This window comes from Octopus bimaculoides, chromosome 12 (assembly GCF_046866305.1).
Source record: "Octopus bimaculoides isolate indiv1 chromosome 12, ASM4686630v1, whole genome shotgun sequence".
Classification (NCBI taxonomy): domain Eukaryota; kingdom Metazoa; phylum Mollusca; class Cephalopoda; order Octopoda; family Octopodidae; genus Octopus; species Octopus bimaculoides.
Window position 1 is genome coordinate 1038498 of NC_142939.1, and position 23856 is coordinate 1062353.

The window sequence follows — 23856 nt, forward strand, 5'->3', positions numbered from 1 at the left end:
ACAACAACAACAACAGCAACAACAAGGAAGTAAAGTTATCGGCTGTCAGCAATGACACCATCACCTGTTCAACAAACTCTGCTGCCACTACCACCACCTTTGAACCAGGCAGTATATACACCAACATAAACAAAAATATCCAGAAGAACATGTCCGCCAGCACAACAAAAACAAATTTCGCAAATGCTCTAAAGGAAAAAAGAACAATAGTGACATTCACACAAAAACAAATAAAAGACACAAAATCCCTTCTTACGAAAGAAGGAGATGATGTCAGAATAAACATACCAAAAGATATTATAGAAATGAAAAATAAAAAGTGCATCATTTATAAACTGGTAAACACAAAAACCAGACGTGTAGAAAATATTAGCACAGATAAAATTGAAGTTTGTCTCAGAAAAATTTGGCCTTATCAGAATCATGTCACCTGGGGAAGAAAATTTGGAACGGTGCAAGTGAGATTTCTGGATGAAAATTTAGCTAAACAATTTTCGACACTCTCTCTCCGCACAGATGACTTGGTAATGATACCGAGTTATCTAGGACAGAGAGTGACCAAAGTTATGATAAAAAATGTGCCATCGGAGGTGGACACCCAATGGCTGATATCGGCCGTGTGCCTGGAAATGGAGGAGGCAGATATTTTGGAGATTACGGTCGGAGAGGAAAAGAACTGGGGAGGGAAAAATCTGGAAATCCTTCTCCACATCACGGAGGAGGCTTCACAGAAAATTCCTCCAAACATTAGATTGGCAGAGGACCACAAGCTGTATGTGGTGGTAGAGGGCAGGCGACCTCGCTGTTACCTATGCAACAGCGAAGCACATCTGAAAAAGGACTGCTCTCTGGCCGCTAAACAACAACAACAACAACAGAAGCAACTACCAAATACCCCCAACAGAAAAACCTTACTACCAACACCACCAGCAACGCAAAAAACAACAACAGAAATATCAGCAATAACCACAACAGAAAAGACAACAGAAACTGCAAAAACAGAAGAAAAAAAAGAAAATTCCAAGACTGCCTCTCCCTCCCCCATATCACATACACCACACATAAATAACAAGCAGCCAACATCAATAAAAACAGCAACACAAACATTCACAGAAACACACACAGACGCACAAAATTTGCCGTTACCTCTTTCTGACTCCTCAGATCTCCCATCATCCGATGAAGAGAGTGGGGAGGAGTGGAAAATAGCTACGAAAGGAAAGAGAAAGCGCAGTAAGAAGAAAACAAAACAAAATGCAAACACAAACAAAGCAGGGAGATTCACATCTCCCGAAAATACTACTAACACCAATAGTAATATAAAAAAAAACAATGCTAACAGCAATAGACATTACAAACACAGAGTTGATGAATTACATCAACTCTAAAACAAACATCACAAATAACGATATCAAAACCAACAACCACCCACGTACAACACCGCCAAAACACATTAAAATTATTCATGTAACACCAGCATTACACAACACAATAAAATCCCTCTACCCCAACTCGGTAGGGGGATTCCAGAAATATTTGTGCAAGAAATTGTACAATAGCCTCCTTGGTGAAAAATCCAAGGAGGAAACAAAATTTTCTAACGGTAAGTAACTTTCTGTTCTTTTGTTTTGTGCTTTAAAGCACACGTATCAATAGAATAATGGTGAAGATTGGTTGTGTGAATGTGCGTGGCTTAGGGTCCCCTTGGAAACAAGGGTACCTCTTAAATGACATCAAGTCACACAATTTGGATATCATAGCCATTAGTGAGACCAGCCTCCATGAACCGCGGGCCCTAAAATCCATGTTTGGCGGACAGTTTAACATTTATTTTTCTCCCTGTCTGCCGAGGATGGGCGGTAGTGGCACGGCGGTTCTTTTTCGCAAGAGTCTGGATCTCCAAGTAAAGACGATATTTACGGACCCGGAGGGTAGACTGGTTGTCCTAGATGTGGACGGCAGCGATGGAGGCGCTTTTCGGTTGCTGGCAGTTTATGTGCCTCCTTTAACAGGTCGGTCAGACTTCTTTCGACGTCTAGAAGTATTCCTGGGAACGTCTCGTCCCTTACTTTTACTGGGGGATTGGAATGCTACCTTGGACACGCATCTAAACTACGTGGGGAGTGACAAAACTAGAAGGGGATGCAAAGGCCTCATATACCTGCTCAGACGCTTCCAGTTGTCTGACAGGTACCGACTCGACCACCCAAATGTGCCAACGTGGACTTGGAGCAACCGCATTGGGTCGTCGAGATCGTATCTAGATAGGATAGTGTGTAGGACAAGAGACAGAGATAGTTTAGGATGTCCACAGTTCCACATAGTCAGCTACACGGATCACAAACTTGTGACGTGTACGCTAGACTTAGATAAGGCACATAGGCAGGGTCCCGGTTACTGGAAACTAAACGCGTCTTTCCCGTCGAGACAGGTTTTCAGAGACCGGATTAGCACGTTAGTAAAGAGGGCTTTGACGGGAGCCATCGTCAACAACAAATGGTGGTTTGCCCTCAAGAGAGCAGTAAGGGCGGAAGCAATAAGGTATAGCAGGGCACTAGCTGTAGAGAGGAACAGAGTAGAGGGGGAGCTAGTGATAAAGTTAGAAGAGGCATTGCGAAGTGGCATCGCATCCGACGTTTTAGCAGCGAGGTTGGCCCTCGACCAACACTTCAATGCTAAACACGAAGGGTGTGCTGTCAGGGCAAGGATGCGTGCTCTGAGGAATGAAGGTGTTGGAGCCGCACGAGAGGCCCGGGTGGCGGAGGCGCAGCGGGGTAACAGAGCCACCATCCGGTCTCTGGTAGACGAACAGGGGCGCGAATTGCTCGAGCCGAGCAAGATGTGCGAGGCGTTTCAGCGGCATTTTGCCCGACTGTTCGGGAGGAGTGGCGAGCGAGAAGGCAGGGTGGACTTTAGTGCCTACCTGCACAGCTTGCCACGACTCTCGGCAAGAGACGCGGAGTGCTGCGAAGGGGTCATTACGGCGGAGGAGGTGAGGGACGCGATGGCGGGTTGCTCGACGGACAAATCTCCGGGTTTGGATGGTCTGCCCTACGAGCTTTACAACTGTATGCCAGACTTGTTTGGAGAAGTCTTGGCGGTCGTGTACTGCAACTGGCAGCAGAACGGGAGCATTCCCGGTTTTGTGAGCCGAGGAGCGGTAACGCTGCTGAAGAAAGATCCAAACAAGGGGGACGCCATAGATAACTTTAGGCCCATCACTCTGCTCAATGCAGACATGAAAATTTTGGCCAAGGTGTTAGCCAAGCGGTTGGCGCTTGTCATCGAGAAACTTGTCGGCACGGAGCAGACGTGCGCCGTGCCGGGCCGGAGCATCCATGACAACCTCCATCTGATGCGCTACATCATAGAGAGGGTAGTTAAGGAACCTGGCATGGGTGGGGCACTGATCAATTTGGATCAATCCAAAGCTTTCGATAGGGTAGACCATCGATACTTGGAGGGGGTCCTCGAAGAGGCCGGCTTCGGTCCCGTTTTCCGCGGCTGGATGGCTGCCTTGTACACAGGCATCCGTTCGGTTGTTCGCGTCAATGGACGTCTATCGGGACCCTTCGACATTGCACGTTCGGTTCGTCAGGGATGCCCCCTGTCGCCGCTCGTGTACGTATTGACTCTCGAGCCACTACTGCGGAAGCTGGCGACGCTGAGGGGCATCCCGCGAGAACTGGGGTGCGGGACGAGCGTGTCGGCATACGCGGACGACGTCACCGTCATAGCGTCTAGCCACGAGCACATTGAGCTTGTCGGCGAGACGCTGAAAGACTACGAAGCGGTGACGGGAGCGAAAATCAACCGGGATAAGTCGGTGGGTTTGCTGCTCGGCACCTGGAGAAGCAAGCCCATACCGTCCGGCAGCGCCTCAGTAGTGGGACGCTGGACGGACGGTCCGGTCAAGTTGCTCGGAGTCTGGTTCGGTCCGGACCTGCAAACGGAGAAGAACTGGGACGAGATAACGAGTAGGGTGGCCACTCTCTGCCGGCAATGGTCCGAGAGGGAGCTGTCCCTAAAAGGTCGGGCGGAGGTGGCGAACGCGTACATCGCGTCCGTCATCGAATACCGCCTGACCGTCGTGCCTTGTCCCGATCGCGCCATCACCGAAATGGAGCGCATCCTCTTCCGCTTTTTGTGGAAAGGAAGCGTTCCGATGGTGAGGCGATCCGTTTGTTGCCAACACCCGCTGAAAGGAGGGCTGGGCATGCCGTGGTTGATGATGCGCAGACATGCGCTGAGACTGCGACATCTCCGGCTCTACGTAGACGACGGTTAGCAGGTGTGGTCGCCGTTTGTGCGACGCGCTTTCCCGCAGCTCGTCTCCATGACCGAGCTGCAGTCGTGGATCAAAAAGAGGCCGAGGAATGGCGAATGGCACCGTGAGTGTCGCGTTGCTCTGCAACAACTTTGCCGTCCCGGGTCGACCTTGAGCGGCTGCATCACAACGAAGTCATTCTATAGGGGATTAGTGGAGGGCAGGTACGACGACGATCTCGGGGCGAACCTGGGCGTCGACGAGGAATACCTGACCCGCCTGTTCAGGACGACTTTTGGGCCGGGACCTATGGACAACTTCCAGAGATCCCTGGCCTGGCAGTGTTACCGAGAGGCGCTACCCGTTCGGGATAAGCTCTATAGACACGGCTCGCGAAATGCGGGGCCGACCTGCTCGAGATGCGGTCAGAGCGATGAAACCGTTCTGCACGCACTCGTGCAGTGTCCAACCATTTCGGAGCTGTGGGCTTATGTCGAACGACTGCTGTCGCGTGTGGGACGAGTCGGTTTATCAACAGAGTCTATCGTCAATATCGTCAAGCCTCCTTCCTTTAAACGGGAAGGAAGAGCTGTATTTATCGTACTTGTGGCTATGGCCAAAGAATGCATCTGGTGGACGCGTCTGAAAGGATTAGAGACAAAGACTTTCCTCTCTGGTCAATCTCTCAACAACTTTTTCAAGTATCACTTGAAAAGGAAGGTGAGAGTAGAGAGGCAAGTGTTGTCTAGCAAATGTTTCGAAAAAAGATGGATACATGTAGCAAGAATGGCACGTATAAATGACGAAGCCACCTTGACCATGATTCTATAAAACGTTTTAAAATTTTGTAAACAGAGAGTTACTCACGTTTCTTGCTTAAATAAAAGAAATTTTATTTAACAAACTGTGACGCTAAAGACCGAGGTTACCGTGGTCTTTTCGTAGGTTTTTCTTTCCACGGATAACCTCCCCATTTATTGGGAATTTTTTGTATTATTTCGTATTTTTTGTAAATACCCCAAACGTTTTGCGATGTTTTTTTTTCATCGTTGTCCCCACTTTTGTTTTTTTTCTGCTTTGTTTTCGACCCCCTCGAAAAGAAAAACTCTACATTTGTATTTTGTCCCCTCTGTGTTGAGCCCTGTGTGGCTAATAAAGAAATCCATCCATCCATCCAAATACATATTTGTGTGCGCGCATGTGCATGTAGAGACTTGCACACACAAAATAAAGAGAAGCGGAGTGGGATCTTTGATAGACATGTCAATACATAATATAATATAATACAATATAACACACACACTCACACACATATTTATTTAATTATTTTTATAGAAATAGCACAATTTCATTTGTTGTAACTGTTGAGTGTCCCACACAGTCTTATATATGTGTTTGGATTAATGCGAGTTATATGATCAGAGTTTCGTTACTTCTTTAAAATAAACTTTCTAAATATGTTTGTTACACTTGTGTTCAAATTAGTTGATCTGTAATTTGATATGCCCACTATTTTCCTGTATTCTCTACTTTGACATTTATATAAATATGATCTTGAAATATATTATAGCACAAGAAGTTATTGTGATTGCATTAATTTTCGAATTACTAAATTCACTCTCTGTGTAAAAACGTTCATAATTTTGTTCCAAATTACCTGAAGTTGTTGGAAAGCAAATCTTTGTCAGTATCTATAACATATTGTGCACGAAAAAAAAAAATAATCGCTTACATTAAAAGTTGCAAAAATTAAAACAGAATAGATGACACACACACACGCACGCACGCACGCACGCACGCACGCACGCACGCACGCACGCACGCACGCACGGACGGACGGACGGACGAGCGTGTCTGTGTTTGTTTGTATATATAAATGCACATGCTTTCATATATCTCTATCTATTATATACAGAGACCCAGACACACGCACGTACACACACACACATTTGTCTCTTACCTTTTATCTGTTTTAGTTGCTTCAATCATTGGGCTGCAGCCTTGGAGAATTTTTAGTTGAATGAATCGATTCCAGTAATTATTTTTGTAAAGCCTCATTCGTATTCTCTCGTGTACGGTGATTTAAATACACAGAACATCGGTTATGAGGTGGTGGTTGTGGCTAAAACACAGGCAGAAAGAGACACCCACACATACATTTATGTCTACAAGTCTACGAAACCCACTGACACGGCTTTGGTCGGTCCCAGGTTATAGTAAAAAACACCTGCCCCATGCAATAGGCTTGAACACGGAACCACGTAATTGGGAAGCACATTTCTTACCAGACAGTGTCCCCATAGTCTATACATATATACGTGTGTTTATATGTTTTACGTATATATATATATATAATATATATATATATATATATATAATATATATATATATATATATATCTGTGTGTGTGTGTGTGTGTGTTTACACATATGCGGGTGTACGTGTGCGTGCGTGTGTACGTCTCTAAATATATACGCATTGCCGGCAGGTACATTTCGGTAAAATACACACACAAAACGAACGCCAACATATTTGAGCAACATACAGAACAAAATAAAATATCATGGATCCGACAGTATTAGGTTTATAGTTGATTTGCCAGAAGATCTGTGGAACGTAGATGCAAAGCAATAAATTAGTTTTCAATGCAGTGCTCAGAAATATATAAAATGGTTAGCATGTCTTCTTTGACATGATATCCAGTATCAGGACACCGATTTAATAGCATATTAATGGTCTACGTGAGAAGCTAAACAGTATATTCAAAGTTGCAAATTATACAAATAAAATTATCCGGAGAATAAACTCTTCCATGCATCTGCGGGAATATATCATAACATCATTAGCTAGCCGACATCAACTAGATTTTCCACATGCATGGAATCTGGCATTTTAAAACAGTATATTAGTTCAGTTATCGCATTAACTATGTTTCCTGGAAAGATGTGTTCTAATGGTGAAGTACCTTTTGAAGAACGAATCAGGCAAATTTAATGAACGAATTTAGAATAAAAGAATAATAAATAACCATAAAAAGAAAGAGAAATAAATTAAAAGGAAGGTTAAAAGAATAAAATTCAAATACAATATATAATTTACGGCATATCACATTTGGATCTAGTGTGGAATAGACGTCTAATCTCGGCCGCGACTCAACTAATCAACGCAACCGCCACTGGATTATCTGTGGAAAATATCGCAATAGCTGTCAAATTTCAAATATACACCACCATATAAAAAAGTGTATGTACGCTTTAGATATTTTAGTAATGGATACCCAATGCTGGAAAAAAAAAGAAAAAGAGAAATGACCTTGACTAGGAGGCCTTGTTTAGATTTTTTTTACGTGTAGCAAACATGTAACTAAGCAGAAGAAAATAAATACAGAGGTGTTGAGCAACATTCTCTCGCAATACCGTCTGTTTATAAGGGACGGCGCAACACTTCAATAACTGACTCCACATTATTAGCTGTAAACCATATATATTATATTATCAATTTCTAAATAACACCTTTTGCCTTTTATCTTTTAATCGTTTCAGCCATTAGACTGTGGCCATGCTGGTGCACCGCCTTGAAGAACTTTTAGTTGAATCTTTGGACCACAGTACTTTTCTTGCGATAGTTTCTGCTGAACCGCTAAGTTACCGTGACAGAAACATACCAGCATCGGTTGTCAAACGTTGATGGGGTAACAAACACAGGCATACACACAGATATCCATACATATATACGACGAGTTTCTTTCAATTTCCGTCAACGAAATCCACTCACAAAGCATGTATCTGCCCAAGGCTATAGAAGAAAACACTTGCCCAAGGTACCACTCAGTGGGACTGAATCAGGAACGATTTGGCTGGGAAGCAAGCTTCTTGCCACACAGCCATGTCTGCTCCTATAAAGAATTCCAAGGTTTCGGCGAGTGAAAATCACATACTTCGCCTTTTTTTATTGCTGTATAGCCAGTTTTTTTTTTCATAATTCAAAGTCCCACACAATTTTCAACACAAATTATATGTTAGTTCGTATGTAAAACCATTGTCTGCCTACATAGATGTAGCATCGAATTAGCCGAATTAAATGGGCTTTGATTTCATCTTCATACTTCATATAATTACTTCTCATATTTTTACAAATATATATGAAGCAAAGTGATAATATATAGATATATTTTTTTAACTAAAGTCTCCTTTAGCTCCGCCTTCCCAAATAGTCATCTCATCCCTTTCATCTTAATAATAAAAGGCAATTTATAATTCCTCTTATCACACTTCACAAAGGTCACCAATCCTTAACTTGTATCATAATAAGTATACTAATAAATCGTACGGTTTATATTTTACTTTCAAACATAACTTTTTAGATTATCAAAAACATCTCTTTATCAACTAAGTATTTTTTATTTTTGTACATTCATCACTTTTAATATTTATTTATCTTTTCCGGATTGTCTCAAATAGTGCTCTTTTGCTACGTACGAGTGGGGTGCTGAAAATTTCCTGGTTTACAAGATGTCGCGAAAGGCCTGGTTGGCGGCCAAACTTTCAAAATTTTTTTTTTTACGGGGCTTAGAAAAACTGAAGTATAGCTGCAATAAGTGTGTGAATTGAGTGTGGGAGGATAAAATCTTAATAAACGGACCCTCCTGTATTTTTATCTCCCCTTAATATTTAGTTTACACCTATAAGCTTCAATTTGTTCGCTGAACCTGCTAAATATAACAGTCAGAGCTCTTTCACATTACGTGTCGCAATCTTAAAAATAAAAGAACATATCATTTAATGTATTTGTATCTATACACTTTAGTTATCGTTCTGATTATTTTTATGATAGGTTTTATGACTAGGAGGGGTTTAGAGCCAAGAATTAGATAACAATAACGAACGTACATTAAATACTCATCGTTGGAACATGTTATTGTATGGCTACAATTATGCATGACAGCAGTGCTTACAACAATAACAACAGTCCATATATCACGAGCACCAGCTATAAAAGCAGTTTGCTTAATAATAGTCGTAGTGACACGTAAACCATGACCAATATGAATGACATAAGCAGTAAATGTCATCGCAAAGTTAATAAGAGATTAACAGAAATAGCATATACAACAAAAGCGTAAGTTCTTTATCTGAGGTGACGTAAATATTTAGAAATAAACTAAAATAGAATGGTTTGGTAATTAATGATGATATATTTATCTATCTAAATATAAACAGCCGTCTCAAAATATATACACCTAAATTTAAGTGCAAATATATATCAGACGAATCCAAATACGTTTGCTCATGCACGAATCAATCCTAACCTGAGAATGTGCAGTTATAAAAGGTATATCGCAAATTAGAATAAATATATAAATAATAAAGTGACAGATGGAAATATATCAGCTCATTGTAGCAGATTTCTCCCTTACAGTCCAACAAAACGTGAAGGATATTTGATTAGATTTTGAGTAGTTGGTGTGGTTAAAATCCTTATTAAAACGGATGTGGCAAGGTATATACTATTTGGAAAGGGATGCTATTGGTTCTTGCTGGCAATGACAATTTATTATTTTAAATGTGACCATAGAAAATGTGATGATAAGTAAAGATTAATGTCTCGTGTGTAGGAATTTCGTATGTAAAGATGTTTATGTTGCTGGAAGAAGATAACTGAAGAACAACCATATCAATAAATGTAAACGCAATAATCGCAATAAATCATCATATATCGACGTAGGAATATTGGCACTATGCTGTTGGCTCTTGAGGGCTCCTCACTTCAACTGAGATTATAGAAAATGCGGACTACAGGAAGTTATTGGAAAAGTCCCAATTAAATTAAATTATGAAATATTTAGAAGGACAATCTATCCAAATATTTTATATCTCAAACTTCCGGCATAGTATAATAACAAACGAATCAAAATTTGAAATTAGATACACGACACTGAAGAAAACGTGTTCCGTATCCGTTTGCGGTAGAAATGATTGAATAATAGTCAGGACGGTCAGGAACTTTGCTGTAAATATTTAATTTTAATATTATATCACAATTGCTGAATGTGATACGATATTCATGGCGAGAGGTTTATTAAAAGGCCAATGTTTTACTCACAGTATTTCTCTTTCATACATTAATAAAGAGAAATATTTGAAAACGACTCGTTCAAAGAGAGGAGTTTATTTTCTAAATCTTCGTAGTCAAATGTATACATACATTACGTGTACACACACACCACACCACACGCACACACACACACACACACACACGCACACACACACACATTACGGTAGTTATGCCTTTTAGTTGTAACAGATTATAACAGTTTTAAACCATCGAGCACTAATTTCATATATATATATATCCCTTCTATAACACATAGTGAAAAATAAAGTAGCATGGATTTAATTCTATCAAAGCTCATTAACTTATAAATTCTGGCAGACCATCAATTCCTTGAACTTTGTATTCTCTCCAGAAACAATGAAGTAAAGCTTCAAGAAATCCATCGCTTTTAAGCAAGTATTAGTATCTTGTGGTTAGCTCCACGAAACTTTCTTCAAAAGTGTGGACTTTCATTGTCTGTTGCCACTGCGACAGAAGTAAGATGTTAAATCTTTTAAGAGATTTTCTTAATGACGATGGCAATTATGCTAAGAGCATGACCAGCATAAAGAATGATTAAATGCCAGCTGCATCATATAATAAAACAAGCAAAAAAATAAAACAAAACCTCACTTGTCAAGAATTTTTGCAACCCATTTTTGATGTCTGGCTGAAAAAAAAAATATCGCTTCCGAATAGAATAATATTCTTGAAACTGTTTCATTCACTCGAGGTAGAAGTGACAGCATTGTAAACTCTAAAACCCATTCCGTTTTCGATGGCTATAGTACTTAACAATGCTTATACTGCATTATGCGTCAAATCAAAGACTCTCACAACGAAAGCCAAAAGTTGCGTAACTAGAATGTCTGCACTTTCATCAATTAAATGACTTATATATATCTTTTATCACTACTTTTTCAAGAAAGATTATTCCACTTTGAATAGCATGTGCAGGTTCGTTGTTCTGTTTGACAATTTTTAAAGAAATATCTCTGTCCGGAAGTCTTCATCAGAAAATACGCCGTTTGCAAAAGAATGCTCTTTTCAACAAAATAATCAATAATAAGCAACAGTTCAATTCTGGCAGTTGGTTCTCCATCCGTACAATTTCTTCTTTACTATGAGGTTTGAAACGTCACCACTAGATTTATCCTCACAAAGACCTCTTTTATGTTTGAAAAAAGATCTGTTTCATCAACATACTCGTATTTGCATTTCCCAGAGTAAAGTTACAGCATTTTCAATGGTATCGTCAATCATTCTTTTATTCAAAATTATTTTGTGACTTCAGTGAAATTCTATTTTGTTATCATAGATAATGTTAACATGTTTCAGTATTAGTTATTTGCGAGCAGACAATAAATTCCAGAAGTATGAACGTGGTTTATATAGGAAATTGTAACATATAAAGATCTATAGTTAATAGTTGTTACAATCAGATTGGAAATTTAGATTTCTCTGCTGTTATAAATTATCTATTTTCCTAATTAACACAATACTAACACTGGATACTCTTTTCTACCCCCATCGGTGATCTATTGTGCACTTACTGTTTCTTGTGCACTTAATATCCGGTGATCTCCTGCACCTGGTTGCAAATCCTTGTTGTCAGAACAATTTTGTAGGGATATCCAGACAATCTATTGTTGGGATATCCAGACAATCAATAGCATGAACTAAAAGTCGGAGTGGGACGGGATAAACTATCTGCACCAACTTGCTATAAAAGCAGGTAGTAATCTTACCATGTCCTTATTCTTAGTTCACGTTTTGAAAAAGTGCAGTTCGATTTTAAGTTATTTAAAAAAAAATATGCTTCTTTGTTACTTCCATTATAACTTCACAAAATAACTGTTAAACTCGAATTGCACTCTTCGAAACTTGCACTAAAAACGACGACAAGGTAAAATTACTACTTGCTTTTATGGGAAGTTGATGCAGGTCGTTTATCCCGTCCACAACCGACTCTTAGTTGATGCAATTGATTGTCTGGATATCCCTACAAAAGAAGAATTTCCTGCCAGGTGTAGGAGACAGCCGGATATTAAATGCACAAGAAACCACCATGAAGCCTACCGAGACAGTGTAGTATTCTCTCATGTAGTACTCTAGTAGTCGTAGTCACTTTGGAATCATCTAGAAAGCCACTGGTAATTAAGTTCCGCAGCATATCGAGTAGAGTAAGCCCTGCGCACTTGTTCTTGGAGATAGTTACCGTAACATGGGAGTTAGCGAAGAAACTTGAGGAGAGTCTTTTGGGAGAAGAGATTGTGTACTGGTACGGAATACCCACAAACTAAATTGCTTATTGCTCTACAGTATCAGAGCTAGAAGCCACAGGAATCCAAGTGTTTAGTCAGACGAGCATTGAGCTAATGTTGCCTCCTCCACGCTGCATAATTATATTGGATTGACATTTTTAGAATTATCATATTAAATATGTTAACATTAATTACAAATTGCTTTGATGCAAGTGCATATTACTGAAAACTAGATATTCATAGTTAATTTGCAGGTGTTAATGATAGTCGTTGGATGGTAATGGATCCTTATGAAAGTGGAAACAAGAAAGATGGTGTGTGAATGTGTGTGTGTGTGTGTGTCTATTTGTGTGTCAGAGAGAGAGAGAGATAGAGAGAGAGAGCGTGTGCTTGTGATATATATTGGGTCATCCCATAAATAATGCCTTTTTTATACTTTTAGTTTTCAAAATTAAAATAAAGTTCTTTTTTAAATCTAAAATATACTCTCTTTCATATTCTACAATGGTCTTCCATCTATCTGGTAGATTTGCAAGGCACCTTTTCCAAAATTCACTTCTCTGTGACGAAAAATACTCCTCCGATACTCTTCTGACCATGTCTACAGATTTTATATTTTTTTCCGTTCAAATGATTTTGAAGACTGCAGAATAAATGATAATCAGAAGGAGTAATGTCCGGTGAATATGGTTGTTTGGGCATCATTTTCCCATTCAAAATGTTCCAGCCTATGGAATGTCAACCTCGCTGTACGTAGCCGAGCATTATCCTGTTGGAAGAACACCTTTTATCTTGAAACTGAACGTTCATTTTCTGATGGCACGCAGGCGTCGATGAATGGTTGAATGACCAAATCCAGGCTTCTCTGCAAGTTCCTCAACAGGTACGATGGGATTTTTTTCACTAGGGTTTGCAGGACGCCCCATCGTGTTATACAGATCTTTCAGGATGAGGCACGCCTACTAGGCTGTTGTTTCCGGCTCGGAATTTCTGGAACCACCATTGACACTGACTTACTCTTATTGTCCGAACCCTATATACTGTATTAATATTTCCTGTACTTGCTGCCTTTATTGAACTCATAAACCAAAATATGTCAAAGATGATCATTTGTTACTTCTATTATGACTTTAAAAAAATAACTATTAAAATCGAACTGCACTCTTCAAAATTGCACTAAAAATAACTAAAAATTACTACCTGTTTTTTAGTAAGTTGATGCAGGTAATTTATCCCCTCCCCCTCCGACTCTTACTTCATGCTATTGAAAAAAACCGCATTATTTCTGGGATGAGCGACGAAACGTCAAAGACTTTCCGTATTCCCGAGCGTCATACTAATATATCCTTTTGTTATTTACACCACCTGTCCTCGTCTGTTGTTATTATTTGTATATTCTCCCATATATATATATATGCATAGATACAGAGAGAGAGAGCGAGAGAGAGAGAGAGAGAGAGAGAGATAGAGATAGAGATAGAGAGAGAGTAGTTATTACGAGGCAAGTGAAGGTTAAGGTTTACAATGTGATTTAGTTCGAAGCTATATTCTAGCATTGGTTTAAATTGGAATAACATAAAATATAAACAGAAATTAGAATTACCACTACAAACCCGCTATGCCTATTTAAATAAAAAAAAAATTAATATATTAGCATTAGATCCTGTTTCAACTGGTGTAAGATTAAGCAGACATAATCAACCGAAAGTTGTGGAGATAATTTGTTTCCATTAAAAGTACTGTTTGAAACCAAGATAAAATTCAACGCGCGAATGCGGTAATTTTGGACTGAGGTAAATTACAGTGAAGAATAAATTTAACTAAGATGAAACTCGGTATATTTAAAGTAAAAAGCACATTTTGAATGAGATTTAACAAAAAATTATAAAACAACAATGTGTATTTTATCCTGGAAACTGAAATAGAGGAATAATTACGAAAGAGTGAAAGTTCAACATGGGTTGCGTCTGATGCAAGAATATGCAAGAAACGTGAATGAAGTTGCTGCAGAAATCCTTTTATAGCACGTATAACGCTAGAAATTTATAATCAGTCTCCCACTCCAACGACTGTCTTTTATTTACACACACGCTTCGTCCTAAACTACGAACAAAACAACATCGACTACTACTACTACTACTACTACTACTACTACTACTACTACTATTACGACGACGACGACGACATTAATTTGTTTTTGTCCTGTTGTATAAAAATATAGCCACATACAAAGATACATACAAACACCCGCGCATGTGCAAGTGTGTGTAAGTGTGTGTGTACATACGGAAAAAAGTCATTAGAAAGGTTGTTATTTCCACACAACAATGATCGTAGAAATGAGCTTAGGTTAAAGATTCGATTAACAAACTACAAAAGACAAACATATTTCCGAAATGATTTAATTTTATTTTTCCTTCATACAAATTTTATAATCCTTCTTAAATGAGTTCCAAAAAGCAGACATTTTGCACATCTTCACAATATCTCAATACTGACAAGAATTTCTTCCATTCATGATTTGTGAAGTGCAAGCATTAATAATATGAATGAGACAGAAAAAATAGCCATTAAAATAGCATCAAATAAATAATTACATAAATGAACGAAGAATTGATCACATAAAAAATATTCCGAAATGTAAATTACATTTATCAATAAAGGCCTCAACTCTACGTGACAAGCATTAACTATTAGCTGAGTGAGCTTTAGACAGGATGAAGTGTGATGGAAGTAATCTCCATTCTCTCATCACAAGTGTCTTACTAAAGCTAATATAAAATAATCTTTACAACACTGTCATATTTAAATGAAAAGAAAAGAAAGAAAATAAAGATCTAAATCACTTAAGTATTTCATTTGCAATTTCTATATTTCCTATATCATAGGCAACCCATGTAATTTAGTAATCGATTAGATGCTTCACTGAGTGTCCTAAAAATTAGCCGTTTGTATTATAATAAAAGAGGTTTGCTTTAAGCATAAGTGCATGTGGATGTATATGCGCGAGTTCGTACAAACAACATTTTTATATGCTTTCATTTTACTTTTTAAGAGAAGATATTCACATCAATCACATAATAGAATTTGAAAGTTATGCTAATAAGCGTTAGCAGATATTGTTGATATTGTTTCATGATTTAGTATTATGCAGTAATTCTTTTCTTTGTTTAGATTAAGTTAATAGATGCCGCTTTATTCCGCACTTGGTACGTTGTTCACAATTTATCCAAAGAAAACGTATATTTTTTGTTACAACTAGTGAGTGAAAAGAAGGAAATTCTTAGATTAATTTCCATTAACTGTCATGGAAGCAGGTCCCTGTAAATATAGTAAAATGAAAGATATTATCAAGGTATTAAAATGTTCGATCGACACTAAAGTCATGGCAAACCTGTCACATATCAAAGCAAACAGTGGAATGAACATTGTATTCTGGTGTCATTTGATTTCACAATCTATAAGAGATGAATAAATATGTTTTATCTTTCAACACCTACGTAGCAACGCTGAGTTCTCGTCTAACATAGACTTAGGTATTACTTCACTCACACATACATACACACATACACACACACATGCACATTCATGATCGCACATACATATATTCATTATATATGTTTATGCGTATGTGGTCATGGATGTGTGTATGAATCTTCTCACACATACACGCATGCGCATATAATGAAAGAAAGGAAACTGTAATCACAAATGATGCTTAGACTTGCATTTCTCAAACTTCCTTTGATGCAGATAGCGTCGACATTTCTTGAGGTACGAAGTCAGACACTGATGCCGCACATCAGCAGCTGGAGTCACTCAACTGCGCTGTTGAATATTCAGGCATTATGGAGTTTAGGCAAAGCCTTATTAAATATTTATAAATCTACAAAAATATGCTGAGTGTTGGTTTATTTTGTTTGTTCACATAAATGCACACACATATGTGCAATTTCCTGTTCACACGGATAGGCGTGTGTGCGCGTACGTGCGCGAGTGTACATGCGTGCATGCGTTTGTGTGTGCACGTACATATGTTTGTACGTAGAAGATGAACTAGAGGTACAGGTGTCCATGGATTGACACCTGTACCTCTCCAATAGTATGGAGAGTATATTTAATATAATGTACATGTGTGGATACCTCAAGTACCATTCGGCCGGTAGTTAATTACCAAGTTTGATATTTACATAATATTGTTCCGTGTGTATATTATTTCACCCTAACGAGGTGCCTCAATTTGTGTGCCTTATCTAACTGAATCTTAGTTACATTACATACATACATACATACATACATACATACATACGTATATATGTATATGTGTGTGTGTGTATATGCTTATGTATGTGTATGTGCATGCGTGTGCGTGCGTGCGTACGTGTGTGAGTGTGTTGGTGTGTTTACAACCTCATAACTTAGCGGCTCAGGAAAACAGCGGATAGAAGAAGTACCAAGCTTAAAAAATATTTGTCCTGGGAGTGGGGTGGGGTGGGGTATCAATTCATTCATCCAATGACGTACCCCGACATGGTCGCAGTCTAATGACTAAAGCAACAGGAATTTAAATATAAGATAAGAAATTAAATTTGAAATCTATAAATAACAATAGATTATATCTAATTCGTAAGTGTAGCTAATAATTCTTTATTACAGCTGTAGCTAATAACTCTTTATTAAAATGTTGTAGCTTGTATTCTCTGTAAAACAGAATAAATCAACTTCGAATCTAAAATGTTATAGCGAAACATGTAATGTGACTGAAATGAAATTACGCAGAAAAATATATTTGACGGTGTACATAATAAAAAACAAATATGTACATATTATAGAAAAATCAATGCTTGACCAAGGAAGCATTTAGAATATTTATGAATATATTTTAATGAGCTATTTGCCTTCAATTATATAATTAAAAAATTGATTATCGCTCTAAGATTCAATTACTTTAATTCATTGAGCAACTCGTTTAACATCGTACCATGATATATTCTCGTTATATTTATGAAGCGTTTGTTCGTACAATTATTACAATAAAGCATTTGTGAATTTTAGCATTTCACGATAAACTTTGAAGCCAGGGTATCATACCATGTCAAACTATATCGTACGCTTGTTGCAGTCCAAAATGTACCCTTGTACATTGCCTAGTAATGATTCAAACAAACACATATAATTGACCACAAGTTTGAGCATACTTCTAAATAACCGCAAATAAAATAAGAGAAGGGATAAAATGACAGGAGAGGAATGTGTGTCTTTACTAAGGCATAATTTACAGAGAACGTACACTTAAAATAGCATAGAGAAAGGAAAACATAATCTAAATGTGTCTTTAGATCTAAATTGTTTAGCTACTTTGAGAAATCATATTCTGAAACCGAAAATGTATGGAAATAGAATATTTCTACAGAAGAATATTGAGCAAAAATACAAATCACAATAAAGCAAAACAAATAAATAAATAAAACTAAGAAAAAAAAACTATAATATAATGAATAAAAATGCAAGTGACAAAAATAAAATCGTCGCGAATATAAACCAGGGAGATGTACGAGGCACATTGCAAAACAAACATCATTAATGGTAAGTGCACCAAATCAATTTCGAGTAGACCTATAGAATATTGATTAAGAATGGTCATACTGAAAGTACACAAATGGAAGTATGTATAAAAGGAGGTACATGGAAGAATTCAAGAATCAAGTCTCCAAAAATAAAGATTACGAGTATGACAATAATTTTAAGGAAGAAATAGATAGAAAAAATGATTTGATAATCGACGGACGGAACAAATAAAGATGCTCCTCAAGGTTTTATCAGAAATAATAGTATAGAAATAAGATAAACTAACCATCCTCGGTCTAATGAAAACGCGTGGACTTATCTCCAGGATAAAAGCAATTATACGAAGCAGTCTTAATAGTGTAATAGTGAAAATCTTTTCCAATAGGAACATTAAATTAGTCGCTTGAAGGAAGAGACCAGATTGAAGACGCCGGTGTGTATTAAAGACTCAGTCACTCTTTCAAAGATCTTCCAGACACTGAGATTATTCTGGAAAATTGTTACCGGCCTAAGAGTCTGAAACATCTCAAAAATTTATCGAGGGAAAAAAAGAATGTTATCAACGAAGAATAAAGAAACCACAAAGTGTCGTATCTACCGGGCAGTAACTTGCATTTCTAAGGCTTTTACTTGTAATAATATCGTAGAGAATAAGTATTAATCGAAAAAGAAAAAAAGATCATTTTTAGATGAACACATCCGTATGACTGCAACGTCAGATATTGATCGACCAAGTCGTAATCGTAGTATGTACGAATATTACAAATGATCAATATTACCTGATTTGATTACAAGAAAGTTTTTCACGTTATACCAGACTGTAGTTGTAATTGTGGTAGCACCAACATTGTAAGAAAACATCAAACAATTTAGGAATATGTCAAAAAATATTCAGCAAATTAAATCAAATGAGGATTATGAGCCCGAACCCTTCCCCTTTGTGAGTGGCATATACCGGGAGCGTTTCTTGTCTCTTTACTTTGGCCATAAGAGCTTTATACGAAAACATAACAGAAATAAACTGAGTTTTGATTAGAATTCTATTCTATCCTTTGTATGTCGATAACCTGAGGTTGTATGCTTTTGATGATAAACACATGCAAACCTTGTGACAGAAAATGCAAATATTCAACGTAAGAAATTCAGTTTAGAAACATGCGCAAAGCCAGTTTGAAGAGATTTTAACTTATAAATAACATCACTATACTATCATGCTACACGAACACACAGAAATAAGACAATTAGATCAAACCGAAACTTGCAAATACTTAGGAATTAATGAACTAGACAGTGTAGAAAACACACAAATAATATATTTAGGTAGGATTATTACAAACCATGAAACAAACACATCTAAATGCAAGAATACGATAATAGAAAAATGTCTGTAGCTCTTCTAGTAATAAATTATAATTGGAGTAATTTGAAGTAGAGCTAAATGAATTATGGAAAGTAGTCAGGAAAACAAGGGGAATAATTGCATCGTGCATAAGCCTACAACGATATCCAGCATACACACACACACACATACAAGCACGCGCACACAAATTCACACACGCACATTAAAATATACATATATACATATGCATACACACAATCAGACACACTCTCACACGCATATATATATATATATGACATACACCTATACATGTATATCTATCTATCTATCTATCTACATATCTATGTGTATATATATATATATATATATATATATGTGTGTGTTTATGTGTGTAGGTATATATGTGTGTGTATATATATGTGTATATATATATATATATATATATACATCGATTACATCGAAGAATACTCATTCTGAAACTAGAACTTTTTGTTGAAGATTGAACACAACAATGCAAATATTTGGTTATAAATAATTAAGCTAAACTAACACAAATAACTACCAACATTTTACAGTTCCATTCCAGACCACCCAGCCGGTTTCCTCTCTTGAAAGAATCTAACAACTAGAAGCAAGAGGCAAATGGGTAATAGGATGCTGTACGGGGAATGGAGAAGTAAGAACAGAATTTGTTAAAAATAGTTAAAACTAACCTGAAAATGAAAATACAGGACATAATAAAACGAGAGTAAAAAGATAAAAAATGACCTTACGTTCCCTATTCTCGTCAAGACTGATCAATGGAATAGTAAATAATGAAAACATCAGGCATCGTGTAAGAAGCATAAAGCGCAATGTTTAGAATAAAGGATTGTTTTATTATAGCACAATAATAAAGGCTTTCCACACCAGGAATTACCAACGTTTTCTAATGAAGTAAATAAGGGAAAAATAGTGCAGTTTAATAAAAACCAGGAGAACACAATCAATAGTATTACTTCTGTTTACGTATCTTATGCTGGAGAGATTTACTGGCATGAGCGTTCAATTCAATGCCAAGACTTTGAAATATCAAAAGAGGAGAGAATGTGAATAAACTTACAAGAGAAAAATACAAAGAAAGTCAATGGATGTAAGAGATGCCAAGCGACACAGAGCAATTTAGGCTAATTGTCGGATATATATGAGAAACAGTACTAGGATCAGCAATCGCCGATATTTGTCACCTCCGAGGACTAAATGAACTAGCTCAAATAGAATATAGAGAATCATATAAAGAACTAGTACTTGCAAATGCACAGCATACAGAAAATAGTACTTCTCGTTAGTGCATGCATGTTGCATAGAATGTGACAATAGAATAAAAACAATGAAGTTCCACGGAGCTATGCATGGTAGTGCAGGGTTTCGAACAATAATAATTATATTGTTGAAAATTATTTTAATCAGTAATAATAATAATAATAATAGTAATAGTAATAATAATAATAATAATTATAATTATAATTCACTGAAAGGGAAAAAAACTCTTGTCGGATCAGGGGAAATATTAACAATGATAAATAGTAAAAAAGGAAAATAATAATATCAGTGATGATGATCATAATAATAATAATAATAATAATAATAATAATAATAACAAATAGCCACAAAACACGAGCAAAACAAAAAACTGTTTTCAGTATTTAAGGAAGCTCACAAATACAAACAAGAAATCAATCTACCTAACAAATACGAAGAAGAAAAAGAAGAAACAACAAAAGCTATAAAACAAATGAAATCCAAACTAAAACTAGAACAGCAACGGACCATGATAAAACGATGGCAAGAAAAGCCCCTACATGGTAAATACTGGGCTAAACTAAATGCGAAAGAAATAGACAGAGAAAAATCCCAGCAATGGCTGAGAAGCTCAGGACTCAAAGCAGAGACTGAAGGATTTTTAATTGCTGCACAAGACCAGAGCCTCCCCACCAGAAATTACCAAAAACACATAATGAAAAGAAATATAACAAGTAACTGTAGAATATGTGGAGATCGACAAGAAACAATAAATCATATTATCTCTGGCTGCCCAGTCCTGGCTAAGAAGGAATATATCCACAGACACGACAGAGCTGGGACCTATATACACTGGAAGCTATGCCAACATTATGGAATAACAACAGAAAAAAGATGGTATAAACACACGCCAGAAAAGGTCACAGAAAACGAGAAAGCAACCATACTCTGGGATATGCCAATACACACAGATAGAGAAATTAAGGCAAATAGACCAGATATAGTTGTCAAAGATCATGAAGAAAAAAAATGCTTTCTAATTGATGTATCAACACCAGCAGATGACAACGTTTCTCTAAAAGAAATGGAAAAACTTTCAAAATACAAATACCTGGAAATAGAGGTAACTCGAATGTGGAATCTAAAAACAGAAACAATTCCTATCATAGTAGGTGCCTTAGGTATAATAAAAAAATATTCAGACAAATACATAACAAAAATAGCAGGACTTACAAATATATATAACATACAGAAAATTGCACTACTGGGTACTGCACACATCCTACGCAAAACACTTTCAATACAGTAAATATAAGAGCACCACAGCAAACCACAGCACATACCCAAGGCGCACAAAGCTGCGCTCGGTAGTGAAGTGAAAGCACGTTATAAAAATAAAACTACTGAATGATGATGATGATGATGATGATAATAATGAAGAAATAATACGATGGTAATGAAACTGAATCCCTTGATGGTGAGAGTTTTACACCCGGTAGGCTCAGAGACACTGGTCCGACTGCAGCCTGTCGTTATCCAGAAAGGAACCAGCACACACGGCGTAAACGGAACAAACAAAATCAATGCTGTGGTCATGGAGCGTTACTACATCACATATTACACCTTAACTCAGACAAGCTCACATGTTATGTCATAAGTCAGACGTCCATAAAAGAGACGTTGGTAGGGGTTTATGATGCATCAGAGAGCAATACAGGAAGACATTTAGTGATGTCACTGAATAAATACTTCTTGAATAAATATGTCTACTTAATGCAGACCATCATTGACTTGTGAGAAATATTGTAGCAAACTGTTTATGTCCACAGGAACAATATTCCCCTCAAGATATTGGAATAGATTTCGTGTTGCTTTAAGTCTGAAGTGAATGGAGCAGCAATAACAAAAGCGAAACACTAATCTATGGAAATTTGAATAATCTTCATGGCAAAGTAAAACTATTTGTAAAAGAGCTTCGCATAAATGATAATTGTTATTTGTGTTCAGCGCGATCAAACAGCAACTGAGATTACAACTGATGATACTTGTCCAGTAAGGCGGTGAGCTGGCAGAATCATTAGCACGCCGGGCACAATGCTATGCGGCGCTTTTTCCGTCTTACCGTTCTGAGTTCAAGTGCCACCGAGATGGACATTGCTTTTCGGTCGTTCGGAGTCGATTAGATAAGTACCGGGTGAGCACTGGGACCGATATGATAGACTGACGCCATCCTCCAAAATTGCTAGCCTTTTGACAAAATTTGAATCCAAATTAAAAGTGCCACATTTGAAGCCAAAACATTGAAATGTATGTATGTATGTATGCATGCATGTATCTATCTATCTATCTATCTATCTATCTATCTATCATATAGGATATCATAGGCATTGTGTAAGTTGTGTAACTCATTCAACGAATCTCGATGACGCGTACGCACAATAACAACTTTGGGCCTTCTAAGTTCTTAAATTGTGTGACTACGTTGTTGCTATTATACGAAATCTTGCCGGTTTCTCTTTGTTAATGATGTGTGAACCTAAAAACTTTAAAGAGTTATGAGTTTTTATGAATATTAAGATCGTATGCGAAACCCTGATCAAATATAAACATTTGAATTTCTTATTAATACTACATGGTAAATAAAATATGAACTTTTATTTGACAGTTGTTAACTAAAATGATAATTCATTATCGCTAGAAATCTCCTCCGAAAAAGTATCCAAAGTGCACAATTTCAAAGAATCCAGATGGAATAAAAAAAGTAGTGTTAAATTATTTTGTCAAGGATATATTTTTAGATTTCTATTGCAAAACTTTAGAGAATTTATTAAACTACAGACCTTCTATCTCAACTACTCCAAGCTGTCATTGTCATATGACTAGTGACATTAATGAGCACTAAGCGTCTTTATCTGGGTTTCTGCAAAACGTAAAAGTGATAAAATAAAATAAAATAAAATAAAAAAGTGATAAAATAAAATAAAATTAAATAAAAAAGTGATAAAATAAAATAAAATAAAATAAAAAAGTGATAAAATAAAATA

General features: G+C 37.1%; 1 protein-coding gene and 1 long non-coding RNA gene across 2 annotated transcripts in view; both read left to right on the forward strand.

The window, feature by feature from the left end:
• Nucleotides 1-23856, forward strand: part of LOC149132940 (uncharacterized) — a 389921-nt gene that overhangs the window by 20831 nt on the left and 345234 nt on the right. The gene's annotated exons all lie outside the window — the stretch shown is intronic.
• On the forward strand, nt 23-8103 carry LOC149132941 (uncharacterized). The gene is made up of 2 exons (XM_089360678.1): nt 23-1603; nt 7810-8103. The coding sequence occupies exon 1, from the start codon at nt 150-152 to the stop codon at nt 1386-1388; it is 1239 nt and encodes a 412-aa protein (XP_089216804.1). The 5' UTR covers nt 23-149; the 3' UTR covers nt 1389-1603; nt 7810-8103.